Raw genomic sequence first — 13,634 nt, forward strand, 5'->3', positions numbered from 1 at the left:
TAAACATCAGTTTCATGTAGTTAAAGTATCCTGGTTCATGCACTAGTCTGCAGAAGGAGATTTACCATGGAAATAAAAAATCTATGCCTGTGTTCACTTTCATGAACATGCTAAGTGAAGCAGCTATCTTCTGTGCCCATTCCCTTTCTGCCTTCCTGCATTCTAGCATATGCAATGTGCAGCTTTACAGCAAACCAGTGTCAGGCCTTATTCACACAGGCGTACCAATCAATGGCGGGCCATCTTCACCTAAACACACGGGTTTATGGTTTGGTACACTGGTGTAAATAACACCTTTGAGAGAGAAGGCGGCAACAGAATGTGATATGAGCTATCCTGTTCTAATGAGCTCTTTAGGTGGAGGGAAGGGCAATTAAGTTTTTTATTTTTTATTTTTTTTACGACAAATGTACACTTGTTCTTTGAGTGTTCAGAGTATATTTTTGGGGTGCGTTAAAGACAATGAGCATTGGGTCGACTATCATTTTAAAGTGGTTCTAAAACCTTAGAATTAGAAGTTATGTTTTTTTTAATTTTTTTGAATTATACTTGCCTAGATGCATGCAGAATCTGTCCCCTCCAGCTCGAAGTTCTCTGGGCTCCATGAGTGGAGAACTGGGCTCTCTTCCTATCCCAGAGTGTTCTATTCAGCGTTATGCAGAGAACATTCTAAGGCAGGCGTCTGAAACTCAAATTACTTGAAGGCCACATGACAAGTTTTCATATCCCATGGGGGCCGCATGCAAACTTTCAAAAAAAAAAAAACAACCACACTGGTGTCAGCGGACACCATATTAAACCCCAAGCACTAGTGTCAGCGGACACACTATTAACCCCCTACACTGGTGTCAGCGGACGCACTATTAACCCCCTACATGGTGTCAACAGACGCACTATTAACACCTACACTGGTGTCTATGGACGCACGATTAACCCCCAGCACTGGTGTCAGCGGATACACTATTAACCCCCAGCACTGGTGTCAGTGGACACATTATTAACCCCCAGCACTGGTGTCAGTGGACACATTATTAACCCCCAGCACTGGTGTCAGTGGACACATTATTAACCCCCAGCACTGGTGTCAGTGGACACATTATTAACCCCCAGCACTGGTGTCAGTGGACACATTATTAACCCCCAGCACTGGTGTCAGTGGACACATTATTAACCCCCAGCACTGGTGTCAGTGGACACATTATTAACCCCCAGCACTGGTGTCAGTGGACACATTATTAACCCCCAGCACTGGTGTCAGTGGACACATTATTAACCCCCAGCACTGGTGTCAGTGGACACATTATTAACCCCCAGCACTGGTGTCAGTGGACACATTATTAACCCCCAGCACTGGTGTCAGCGGAAGCACTATTAACCCCAGGCACTGGTGTCAGCGGACGCACTATTAACCCCCAGCACTGGTGTCAGCGGACGCACTATTAATCCCCAGCACTGGTGTAAGTAAATGCACTATTAACCCCAAGAACTGGTGTCAGCAGACACACTATTGAACACCTAGCACTGGTTTCATCGGACACATTATTAACCCCCAGCACTGGTGTCAGCGGACACATTATTAACCCCCAGCACTGGTGTCAGCGGACACATTATTAACCCCCAGCACTGGTGTCAGCGGACACATTATTAACCCCCAGCACTGGTGTCAGCGGACACATTATTAACCCCCAGCACTGGTGTCAGCGGACACATTATTAACCCCCAGCACTAGGGTCAGCGGATGCACTATTACCCCCCAGCACTGTTGTCAGCGGACACGTTATTAACCCCAAGCACTGTTGTCAGTGGACTCATTATTAACCCCTAGCATTACCCCCTACACTCCACAAACAACCCCTCACACTCCACAAATAACCCTTCTTCCAAGTCACTCCACTAAAGCCCTTGCTCAGCCTCTGTGATGGCTCACTTACCTCTCTTCATGGCAGTCAGCTTGCGGCCTGATCTTCTGCCTCCCGAGTTCTCTCCTCCTGTCAGGTTCTGGTTTAAGACAGGCATATCGAGCGCCACAATCTCCTGCCATGAGGTGGCAGCCGCATCCTGGTTCCAGGCTGGGCACAGCCTCTGAGGGAGCACAGCTCTGGTTGAGCAGCAGTGCCTAGGTGGGCGGGGCGATTGGCGGATCCTCCCTCCGCACTGTTCTCTCTGCTCCCCTGTGCTGTGTCTGTGTTTCCTTTGCTATGCGCGCTGGGCTGCAGCAGTATGCGGGGGAGAGGACACAGGAGACCGAGGGAGAAAGCTTACAGCTGCTGTACGGTGCAGCCCACACACCTACCCAGGATCGGCCCTGCCTTTCAGGACATTTGTAATCGGTACTTTGCGACCCCTGTTCTAAGGAAATGACAAGTTGCACACTGTGCTCAGCAATTTAGTTTTTTTTTTATTTTGGATACAATAAATTTTTGGCAATCTTTGGCCATTTCTCTTCACTTTCTGTTGTGTAGACGCAGCAAAATGTGAATGAATATCTTTCCAATGTAAGGATGCCCTCACGCGCACACACACACACACACACACGATGGTCTCAATGTACAATCTCCTTTAGATCTACCAACAACTATGCAGTGCAGGACTGGATATAAATTGTTTGGGTAGGTCGTTATACATAATTTTGGTAAATCTAAACTATGTACAAAGATTGTACGGTTGAATTGGAACATGCCCCTAGACAGTTTTCACGGTAACAAGTAACCCCTTTGGAAGACTTCCCCTCTATTCGTCTTCTCATGGCAGGTCAGAATTTTGGATTGACCATCACTTTCATTCTGGTAAATACTGATGATCAAAGGAAAAGAAATTGGCTGCAGGCCATCGCCAATCCAACAGATTTATAGGGACACAGACGAGGATGGAGGTGACACGTTTCACACTAACCTTGAAGCACAAGGTCAGTGTGAAACGCGTCGCCTCCATCCTCATCTATGTCCTTGTCCTGGTGGCAGTTCATTACATGTTCAATAAATCTGTTGGGATTGGCGATGGTGTGCAGCCAATTTATTGTCTTTTGATCCCATGCTTTTGGACACGAGTCAGGACTAGCACCCAGTCCATCCAGCCTTTTGGATAACAATACTCACCTGGAGCAGTGGCTTGGGTTTTTTTTTTTTTAATAGTGATAACAGGGGCACAAACAGCAATTAAAATCTGACAGTGGTTGAAGTACAGTACCTTTTTGTTTGGTACCCTTTATTGCTTTGGTAAGAGCTTACCATAGCATTGCTGGCCATTGTTGAACAGAGTTATGTTTGCGGAGTACCATTGCCCTTTGTCTGGGCTCGCCAGAATATGTCAGATTTGGTGTGGGGGGTCATTTAAAAATGCAGCAAGTGATTGATTAAAATTAACTTGGCCATACACTAACATTTTCTTGTTAAATTTTCTTTAGATGTACCTTCAACTATGTAGTGCAAAGGCCTGCCTAATTCTATACAAATTGAAAGTATTTAGGTTTGAATTCATTTTTATATGGTTTTGGTAAATAATCTAAGCCCTTGTACACACGGTCGGAGAATCCGTCGGAATGTGTCCTATCGGACCGTGTTGTCGGATAATCCGACTGTGTGTGGTATGCATCGGATTGATTCCGTCGGAATATCCGTCGGACCCAATTTTCCAACTTGTTGGAAATATTTTCCGACCAACTGGTTCGATTGGACATACTCCGATCATGTGTAGAGAATTTTGATCGGACCAAGTGCCACGCATGCTCAGATCAAATTCCTACATCAAAGCTAGTGGCTACTAGCCTGAGCGTAGTCCCATTGTAACGAAATTACGTAATCACGTTCTGAATGATCGGATTTTTCCACAACTTAGTCCGACCGTGTGTATGCAACAGTTTCGGACAAGATCCGACGGGCAAAATCCGACAGATTTGGTTGTCGAAATCTCCGACCCTGTGTACAGGGGCTAAGAAAATTTGTACAAGAAAATTGTATAATGTATGTCCAGCCTTAGACCCCATACACACTATTAGATTTCCTGCAGCTTTTTGTCTTCAGATTTACCAAAACCATATAATATGTAGTCAAACCTTAAGAGTTTAAATTTGTATCCAATCAGGAAGGCCCTTGTAGTACATGATTTTGGTAAATCTGAAGACAAAAATCAGCAGAAAATCTAATGGTGTGTATGGGGCTTTAGTGAGAGTCATTTCTAAAAATTGCCAAACAGACTTGCCTATTGAAAAAAAAATGTTTTATTTCTTTAGACATGCAGAGACTGATCGCAGTCAATATAATATCATCTACCAATAGTCTGACAAAACTATTATTTCTTAAAGCAGAGAAGCTTAGCCTATGTAGGTGGCTACATTTAATTTCTCTCATTACATAAAAAAGATTGACAAAGCTAATACATATACAGAAATTCTGTTTTACTGATCATTTGCATATATTTGCCTTTTACAGAGTACCATTTCGGGTGTTTCAGCTGCATATAACCGGGAACAACTATGGCTCGCCAATGAAAACCTTATTACTAAACTGCAGGCCCGGTGTCGTGGATATCTCGTACGCAGGCAGTTTAGCGATAGAATGAAATTCTTAAGGGGACAGGTCCCTGCTATAACCTGTATTCAGGTAAGTTCTGCTTTACGAGGCATGTCTGGCTTTTTCAGGACTGCCTGTGGTCTCTGCACGATTTAAAGTGATACTAAACGATAGAGGTCGACCGATATATCGGCCGATATTTGCCGTTTTTTAAATAATCGGCATCGGCCGATTCTGCTGATAAAAAGCCGATTCTACAGCGGGACTTTGAAATGACTTCTGTAAGAAGTCAGTGTGAGTTGCTGAGTTGTCATAGCAACACTTTCCTCCTCTCTGGGCAGACTGCCAAGAAAAGAACTAAATGTTACAATGTTTACACTGAATGAATTAAGTCATCTCTGTGTAGAAGTTCTCAGTTTAACCATTTAAATACTATTCTGACACTTGTTGCTTACAAGTAAAAATCCTGTATTTTCTGCCAGAAAATCACTTAGACCCCCAAAAATTATATATATTTTTTTAGCAGAGATCCTAGGGAATAAAATAGCGGTTGTTGCAATATTTTATGTCACACGGCATTTGCACAGAGGTCTTTCAAATGCATTTTTTTGGGAAAAAAAGACACCATTTAAAAAATAAAAATAAAATAAAAACAGTAAAGTTAGTCCATTTTTTTTTTTTTTTTGTCCAAATGTTTTGACTAACCGTTTTTATTTAATATATAGGTTTTTTTTTTTTTTTTTTAATCTAGATCATACATACAAGTAAACTGATTGGAGGTTTGTTTTGTTTAATAAATGTTTAAGTGTAAGAAATTTTCTGTATCACTAATGAAGGCTGCTTTCACATTGGAGCGGGCAGACGTTGATGGTAAAACGCAAGTTTTAGCGGCGCTTTACCATCATTTTAGCGGTGCTATTTGGCTGCTAGTGGGGCACATATAACCCAGCTAGCGGCCAAGGAAGAGGTTAAATGCGCCCATGAAGCACCGCTGCCAAATCGCATCGCATTGCATGCGCTTCGGGAGTGGTGCCCATTCATATCAATGGGCAGGAGTGGTGGAGGAGCGGTATACACCACTCCAAACGTGCTGCTTGCAGGACTTTTTTTTTTAAGATCCTGCCAGCGCATCGCCTCAGTGTGAAAGCACTCGGTCTTTCACACAGACTGCAGGGGAGCCATTTTGCAGGCACTTTACAGGCGCTATTTTTAGCCCAAAAGCGCCTTAAAAAACGCCCCAGTGGGAAAGGTGTGTTAGATCAAGGGGGATTAAAAATAAATAAATAAAATAAAATAAAATCGGCCTAACATATCGGCCCAAAAAAATCGGCATTATATATCGGCTATCGGCCACCATGATTTCTAAATATCGGCATCGGCCAGAGAAAAACCCATATCGGTCGACCTCTACTAAACGATATCCTTGTTCTCAAATTATTTATACACATCTACTACTTTAAAGCTAAAGTCCAAGAATTCCGTTTATAAAATGTGCTGGCATGCTAAGAATTAAGTCCAACAAGGTGCCATCATCTATTTAATTTACATCTGACAGTTTTACCCGGGGCTCTGACAGGAGAGACGCTGCCTGACTCTCCCCTCCTTTCTGCTGTCCATTCACAGAAGCCTTTGTATTTTATGAGTCTGCGTAATACAAAGCGCTATGTAATTGGGCAAGAGGAGGGGAGCGGCAGACAGGCACAGTGGCTGCATGCGACTGCAGCTACAGAAGCTGAGACCAGGGGGCTCAGTTTTCGGAGTGCCAGAATTATAGCAATAGCTATGCTCGGGGCGCTCAGTAAAAATGTCAAGTAAAGAGATAAGTCCACAAGGTGGCATGCGCCTTATTGGACTTAACTGCTAGTAATCCAGCACATTTTACAAAGTGGTTGAATTCTAGTAGTTCAGATTTAATGGCCCAGTAATCAGAGGAAGCTACACTCCAACATACAGTGGGACCATAGAGAACGAACATAGCCACCCTCTAACATTATGTCAGATCGCAGCAGCAGCACAAAAAAAGGAATTTGGAGAAGATTGAGAGCAATGGAAGATGCTAATCTGAGTTAAGAATACGTAATTGCATAGAACTTTTTTTTTTGGTTTGTTTTTTAAACCAATGTATATTGTCAATAAATTCAGAGTAGTCAAAGCTAAGCTTGTGAACATGATCTTGCATTTAAAGAGGGGTTCCAGTCATATTTTTGTTAAGAATCAGCAGCTACAAAAAGTGTAGCTGCTGACTTCAGTAAACAGCCACTCATCTGTCCCATGATCCAGGGATGCCCTCACCCGTGCTGTGTTCTCCCCGTGCCCTCCCTCTGTGGCACCGGCATCTCTATTATGGGCACCGAGCTGTAACAGGTTGTAGCTTCACTGCCGGGTGCCCACTGCGCATGCGGGAGCGATGCTGCGCTCCGTGACTGGTCCCTGAAGTCTTCTAGGTCCGGTAGGAGGGAGATCTTTTACTTCTGATCGCCTAAGGAGTCCAGAACAGAAGTGGGAGCAGGTACCTGTCAATTTCACAAACAAGAGTCAGGGAGGAGGCCTTAAAGCAATTCATAATCTCTTCTTCTTCTGCTTCTTCTTCTGCTTCTTCTTCTTCTTCTTCTGCTTCTTCTGCTTCTTCTTCTTCTGCTTCTTCTTTTTTTCTTCTTCCTTGTGCAGAATACAATAATTTAATACAGAAAATGACGATTTCATAATTCAGACCATAACCATCAAGTGCTGGCTTATGCATCAGCAGTTAGTTATTCAAATGTGCCCCCCCCCCCCTCCCTTTTTTTTGGCGTTTTTTTTGGCGTTTTTTTTGGCGTTTTTTTTTCTATGTAGTTTGCACTCCTCTTGGAGTTTTACATATCTGTCCTATAAGGATCTGGACAGTAAATAAATCTGGTAAGACGGGAACATCTTCAAACAGTTGTATACACCTTTGTTTGGTATTGACGGTGCTCAAGGCCTCACCTTCTATTCACGTGTAGGAGGTTTGTGCTCGAGGGAAGTATGTGGAGGATTCAAGGACAGCAAGAACTGTCAGCAAACAAAATACAAGAGGTCAATCTCATAGGCTGCATCAGTACACATTTTATGTCTAATAGATTCTATTAATTCACAGATGTCACCATTTGCTGCAGCTATAAAGGCTAAAATGAAACTTAAACAGCCACTTAATCCAAAATAATAGGCAGGTTAAAGAGATGGTATTAAAAAAGCGGACAAGGTTTTCTTTACAGAGTGAATTGTGATCACTTTTTAGCCCATCAGTCTTTGTTTCCTAAGTGAGTTATCACCAGTGTTGGCGTCGGGTACGGAGAGCCCACCAATAAATCAAGTTCTGAACACCTCCTGTTGGAGCAAAAACAATGCTCAGTATGCAACATAAATATCATACACAATAAATATAATGATCAGCATGAGGAAAGTATTTTCATGATTCTGAGATATTACAATGCAATAAAACTAGTTTATAGCTGCAAGATGAATTTTCCATGGGCAACTTTCTTTATTTTTGCTGCTTTTTTACATCATTTTTGGGAGTGTTAGTAAAAATGTTTACTGTTTTAAAAGAGAAATATGGCTTCCCAAAAAAATACATTTATACTGACCTAGGTGGATGCATCGATCCCCCCGCTGGCTCTGTAGTGAGAACTGAGCAATCAAACACCGCAGGTCTCTCAGTTCTCTCCCTCCACTCTGTTAGTCAGCTTCTCTCTGCTTTCCCTCTCCAGCACTAACTGGAACACCTGGTCTGTGGAGGGGGCGAGAGGGGCTGGCTCAGGCTCTTAGTGGATTGCTGACTGTCTGAGCCAGGTGTCGATCCAGGCTTCTGGGTGGATCCAGACCATATGGTGACCTCAACCAGCAGCGGACTTCTGCCTGCTGTCTGCTGAAAACGGGTCACAAATGGAACACTAACTGCACTTCTGTGATCCATAGAAGTATAGTCGAGAAAGCTTTGGCTATACTTAACTTTTTTTTTTTTTTGTCATTTTCTTAGTGTGGAAGAAATGTGTGATTGTAGCCATGAAAATATAATTGCCCCTTTGCTGTTCATAACTGGTTAATCTAGCATTAATGACTTATGGGGCATATTGCAGGATACACAGTTAAAAAAAATGCAGTTCTTATGCTAGGTACATTACACACAGGCTGGAAGTCGACCGCAAACACTTGGTTCAACAGGACTTTCAGTCCGTGTGTACAGTTCCCTGTGCGACAGAAGAGGGCATGCTGGAAAACAAGCATCTGACTTGCATCCAATCAGTGCTGACAGAGGGGGCCTTTCCCCTGTCAGAACACAACAGCACAGCAGGGGTGGGATAGCTGTGCTAAAAATGCTTGTGTTAGGCCGGCCATAGACGGTAGGAACCAGCCGAGATTTGAGCCATGTGTGGGCAGGTTGAATGTACCAAATTGGGTACAAACCAGCCTGTCGGATTCACTTGCGATTATTGCTAATGGCTGCAATAGGTGCTAGCATGTCACGGTCTTCCACTGGTGGAGATGGCTTTCCCCGCCCCCCTGCCGGGGACGGGCAATTGCTCGACAGGAGGGGTCTGTGATGGGGGAATTGTGCAAATTTCTTTCCTGCAACCACAGAAATTCGCACCATGTATGGCCTGCCTTAGTACAGCCTATGCCTTGGAATAACATGTTTAGCCCGAGCATATATAAATTTACTTGCTGTTGACCGATTCACTACTACTACTGAAAGTCTCATGCATTCACTACTCTTTTGATAAAATAATAATCTCTAATGCTACCATTGAACTTTTTTCCTGCTAGTTTAAGGTTATATATTCTTGAGCTTAGTTTTATGTTGAAAAGGCTGCCCTCGTGAACCTTCTTAACACCCTTAATGTATTCAAATTTTTCAGTCATGTTCCCCTCTCCATTCCTTTCTCATGACTGTGTACATATTAAGTTCCTGCAATTTCTACTTAGATATTTTGTCCCTCAGTCCATTTTTTGGTAGCCCATATTTGGACTCACTCTGTCTTATCAACATATTTTTTTACACTAGGTCTCCAGAACTGGACTCGGTGTTCAAAATGGGGTCTAACTAAGTATAGATATCACCGTTTCTCTGTGTTTTTTCATCAGAGGAACCCTTAAAATAATTTTTAGCTCTTTGGGAACCTCTATTAACCCCAATTAGGGGTCATATTAAAGTTCCACATTATGTTGGTGGCCAGTGGAAAGAATGCCCCCCTACAGTGGTGGTCCAAATGCCAGCCTTGCAGACAGATAAAAAGATCATTGGTGTCCTGCAGCTGGCTCTGCCAGGTGGCATCGGCCAAGAGCAATGCAGGGACAATGAAATGAGTGGTCAATCAGATGCAGCTCAAGGAACCCCTAGCAACCTCTGGAGCAGTCATTCTTGACCAGGGTTCCTCCAGAGATGTTCTTCCTAGGTGTTCCTGTAGTTCTGACTGATTTCCCATTGGTAGTGCCTACATAGTTCTGGGGCCAGCGTCACTTGGCAGAACCAGCTGCAATAAAGCCAATGATCTTTTTATCTGTCTGTAGAGATTGCATCCTGACCACTACTGTAATGGGGGCATCCTTCACACACCACCATGTAAGGGGCATTTTACCCACTGACCAACAATGAGCTAGTTTTAGCAGGGATTCCCTTAGACAAAATTATTTAAAGGGTTCCTCTGGGGCAAAAAGGTTGAGAGAGGCAGCTCTGGAGGAACCCCAGAGTTTCACAGAACACTGGTAGAGAATGGTTGGTCTATATCAGGGATATGCAATTAGCGGACCTCCAGCTGTTGCTAAACTACAAATCCCATCATGCCTCTGACTGTCATGCTTGTGGCTCTAAGAGTCTTGCTATGCCTCATGGGAATTGTAGTTCTGCAACAGCTGGAGGTCCGCCAATTGCATATGCCTGGTCTATATATTAGAATCTGGACCTCCTTCCTCTGCTGGTGATCATTTAGTGATGTACCCTGGAATTCTGATTTCCCCAAAGCCTGGTCACACAATTTGCTTATTTTGCACTCATCTAAAATGAGCACACACAAGCACTTTTTTATTCTGTAGTTCTGGCCAACCCTGTACCCCCAATTCATACTCTGACGGGATTATTTTAGTCTTCCTATGTTCATCATTTCACGCTTTTTCTTAGACATTTCTGTTTGTTTGCAGTCCCATTACAGAGGACAGAAGCAGAGAAAGGCATTCAGGGATCGCCTGCGGTATCTGAACGATCACAGCGATGAAGTTGTCAAGGTATTGGAACATTTGTCTTGCTGTTGTGATGCTAGTTGTGCATGTCAAGTATTGAGATATGCGCCTTGTATTTCTTTGTGATAATTTTCAAAATAAATCTGTAACCTGTTTTCAATTGTATTCTAGATTCAATCCTACACAAGAATGTATCAGGCCAGGAAGCGCTACAGAGATAGACTAAAGTACTTCAGAGACCACGTAAGAGCCTTGACCTGTTCTATATGTCCCATGTACTGCGGTATGAACACATTACTAAATGCCTGACTCTCTTCTCTGCAGATGAATGATATTGTGAAAATCCAAGCCTTCATCCGAGCCAACAAAGCACGAGATGACTACAAAACCTTGAGTGAGTACAATATATCTAAAGTGGAATTTCATCTGAAGGGCTGAGTTCCTCTTTTCTCCCTCCTTCCTCTACTACTCTTGGATGTTTTTTTTTTTTTTGCTTTTTTTTTTTTATTTTGGAATGAACACTTATTTCTGACAAGAACTCGCTCCACTAGGTTACCTGAGCATAAGTTTGCCCTCTCCCCTCCCTGCAGCCTCCTGGGACATGTCACAGGTCCCAACATCCTGCAGGTTCATTAAGAAAGCTCAGTGCTACTCACGCATGAGCAGTGGGAAGCTCCCAGATAGTACCAGCTGGCTTCCTACATCCAAGTTGAACCAAAAATTGGCAAAGAACAGGCCTGGGTGAGCGCAGCATAGCGCTGGATCCCTGGAATGATAAGTGCATGTTTATTAAAAGTCGGCAGCTACAGTATTTGAAGCTGCTGACTTTTTTAATTTTTAAAGCGGTTCTCCACCCTAAAGTGGAAGTTCCGCTCATCTGATCCCCCCCCCCCCTCCGGTGCCACAAATATATCGGTCCCTGCCGTCAAGAAGGTTACAATCTAAGGACTCTGTATAGCAGAGCATACACATGCATACTAGGGCCAATTTAGTCATGAATTATTTAACCTACCAGCATGTTTTTGGAGTGTGGGAAGAAACCAAGAGGACCCAGCGGAAACTCGCACAAGTACAGGGAGAACATGCAGATAATGTCCTGACCGAACACCTCAGGGATCCCATGGCTGCAAGGCAGAAGTGCTAACCACTCAGGCCCCTTTCACACTTGTGGGACTTGGGACTGCTAAGTCGCTTGACAAGTCGTACCATATGATTCCCAATGAGTAACGTTCATATATGTGTGACTTCTTGTCGCAGCAACTTCAAAGTAGTCCCTGCACTCGTCCATCTTTGATGTGACTTGAGGTTCATAGACTTCAAGATTACACAGGCATTGCTTCAAGTCGTGCAGCAAAGTCGTGTGACTTTAAGGTCGTACAGGTGTGAAAAGGGGCCTTAGCCACTGTGCTATCCATTTAATAAGTCTTTCACATTTCTCTGAAATCATACCTCACTATTGGATTAAAAAATTATCAGATTAGCAGCCACAAGACCCATCCCAATGGCTGGTGATGAGAAATCACATGACCTTTTCTTTGGTGCTATGTCAAGATGGATAACAGTTTGGCTGCAATAGCATCTACCGAAAGAAGCATAATGGTGGCATCTAAAATAAAATTAGGGCTGCAACTAACGATTATTTTCATAATCGATTAGTTGGTCGATTATTGTTTCGATTAATCGATTAATAACCTTTAAAAAAAAAAAAGTGGGTCAAATTAACGTTCATTTTCAACCACAGTGACGGAAAATTTGGAAATAGAAAACTTTTTAGTTAAAGGAATTTTCAGACGGTATATGTGGTTTTCGTTCAGAAATAACATTCATTTTAAAAACAGAATGTTAAAAACAAGTGAAAATTTCAAACAAAATTCTTTCATTTAGCGAATGTACAAAGATTTTTCATCTGAATATTCTCATCTGAAAATTGATCTGTGTGGTCAGCATTAGGGCTCGGTACACATCTATGCAGTTTTTTTTTTATGTGTTTCTGCCGTGCTTTTTGCTGTACGTTTTGATTTTTGCGCACGTGATTTTACTGCAATTTGCATTTTTGCATTTTTTTGGGGCAGATTAAAAAACACAAATTGCTGCAAAAACGCATTACATGCTTTTCTGCAGCTTCTCCATTGAAGTATATTGAACCAATAAAGCACCATTTTGCTTTAAAAGTACCTGACCCTTTCAGATGTGAACGTGTCCCATAGGAAACCATGAAAATGAACTGTAGTGCATTTCTGCAAAAAGCACCAATAAACACAGATGTGAACCAGGTCTAAGACGTTTAGTAACATAATGGGGTTAAAAAACCTAAAATTAGCCCTATATAGTGGGAAAAAAAAACAGATAATCACTACTGGAATGGGTTCTTTTTTTTTTTTTTACTGTAGAACTGTGAAAGTAATATTTACAGTAGCGATTATTTGCTCTTTTTTTGTACTATAAAGGGCTTGTTTTTAGTTTTTTTTTTAGCCCCAATATGTTACTGGCGATTAATCGATTATGAAAATAGTAATCGATTAATTTCATAATCGATTAGTTGTCGATTAATCGATTAGTAGTTTCAGCCCTAAATAAAATGACAGTTTCTTATTTGAACTTTAAAACAGAACAGATGCATTACAATCTTCTTTCAGTCTACTAGTAACTAGTTCTAATGTGATTAGGTCAACCTAAACCATTCATTCAGCTCATATTCATCCATATAGGCCTTCACACCTACCAATCAATTTGTAAGGTGTATGTGTCCATCTCAACATTTTTAGAAAGGATTCTGATTTTCGTAAATAAGATGAAATCGGAGATCTTCTCTCAAATCTGTTCACTGCTTTGCTCTCTCCCTGTTTTTTTTCTGAATCCCTTTTACTTTGTTTTTTGTTGATAGAAATCATTAATGTGTTTTCTCTATGATCTCAGGTGTTCTGATTAACC

General features: G+C 42.3%; 1 protein-coding gene across 1 annotated transcript in view; it reads left to right on the forward strand.

Annotated features, from left to right (window-relative positions):
• Positions 1 to 13,634, forward strand: part of IQGAP1 (IQ motif containing GTPase activating protein 1) — a 275,070-nt gene that overhangs the window by 202,679 nt on the left and 58,757 nt on the right. Inside the window, exons 19-22 of the mRNA XM_077473422.1 lie at positions 4,428 to 4,598; positions 10,665 to 10,748; positions 10,875 to 10,946; positions 11,028 to 11,097. Coding sequence (XP_077329548.1) covers positions 4,428 to 4,598; positions 10,665 to 10,748; positions 10,875 to 10,946; positions 11,028 to 11,097 — 397 coding nt within the window. The remainder of the gene's footprint in view (positions 1 to 4,427; positions 4,599 to 10,664; positions 10,749 to 10,874; positions 10,947 to 11,027; positions 11,098 to 13,634) is intronic.

This window comes from Lithobates pipiens, unplaced genomic scaffold, assembly GCF_037356315.1.
Source record: "Lithobates pipiens isolate NorthernLeopardFrog02 unplaced genomic scaffold, aLitPip1_a1.2 Scaffold_8, whole genome shotgun sequence".
In the NCBI taxonomy this organism is placed as follows: domain Eukaryota; kingdom Metazoa; phylum Chordata; class Amphibia; order Anura; family Ranidae; genus Lithobates; species Lithobates pipiens.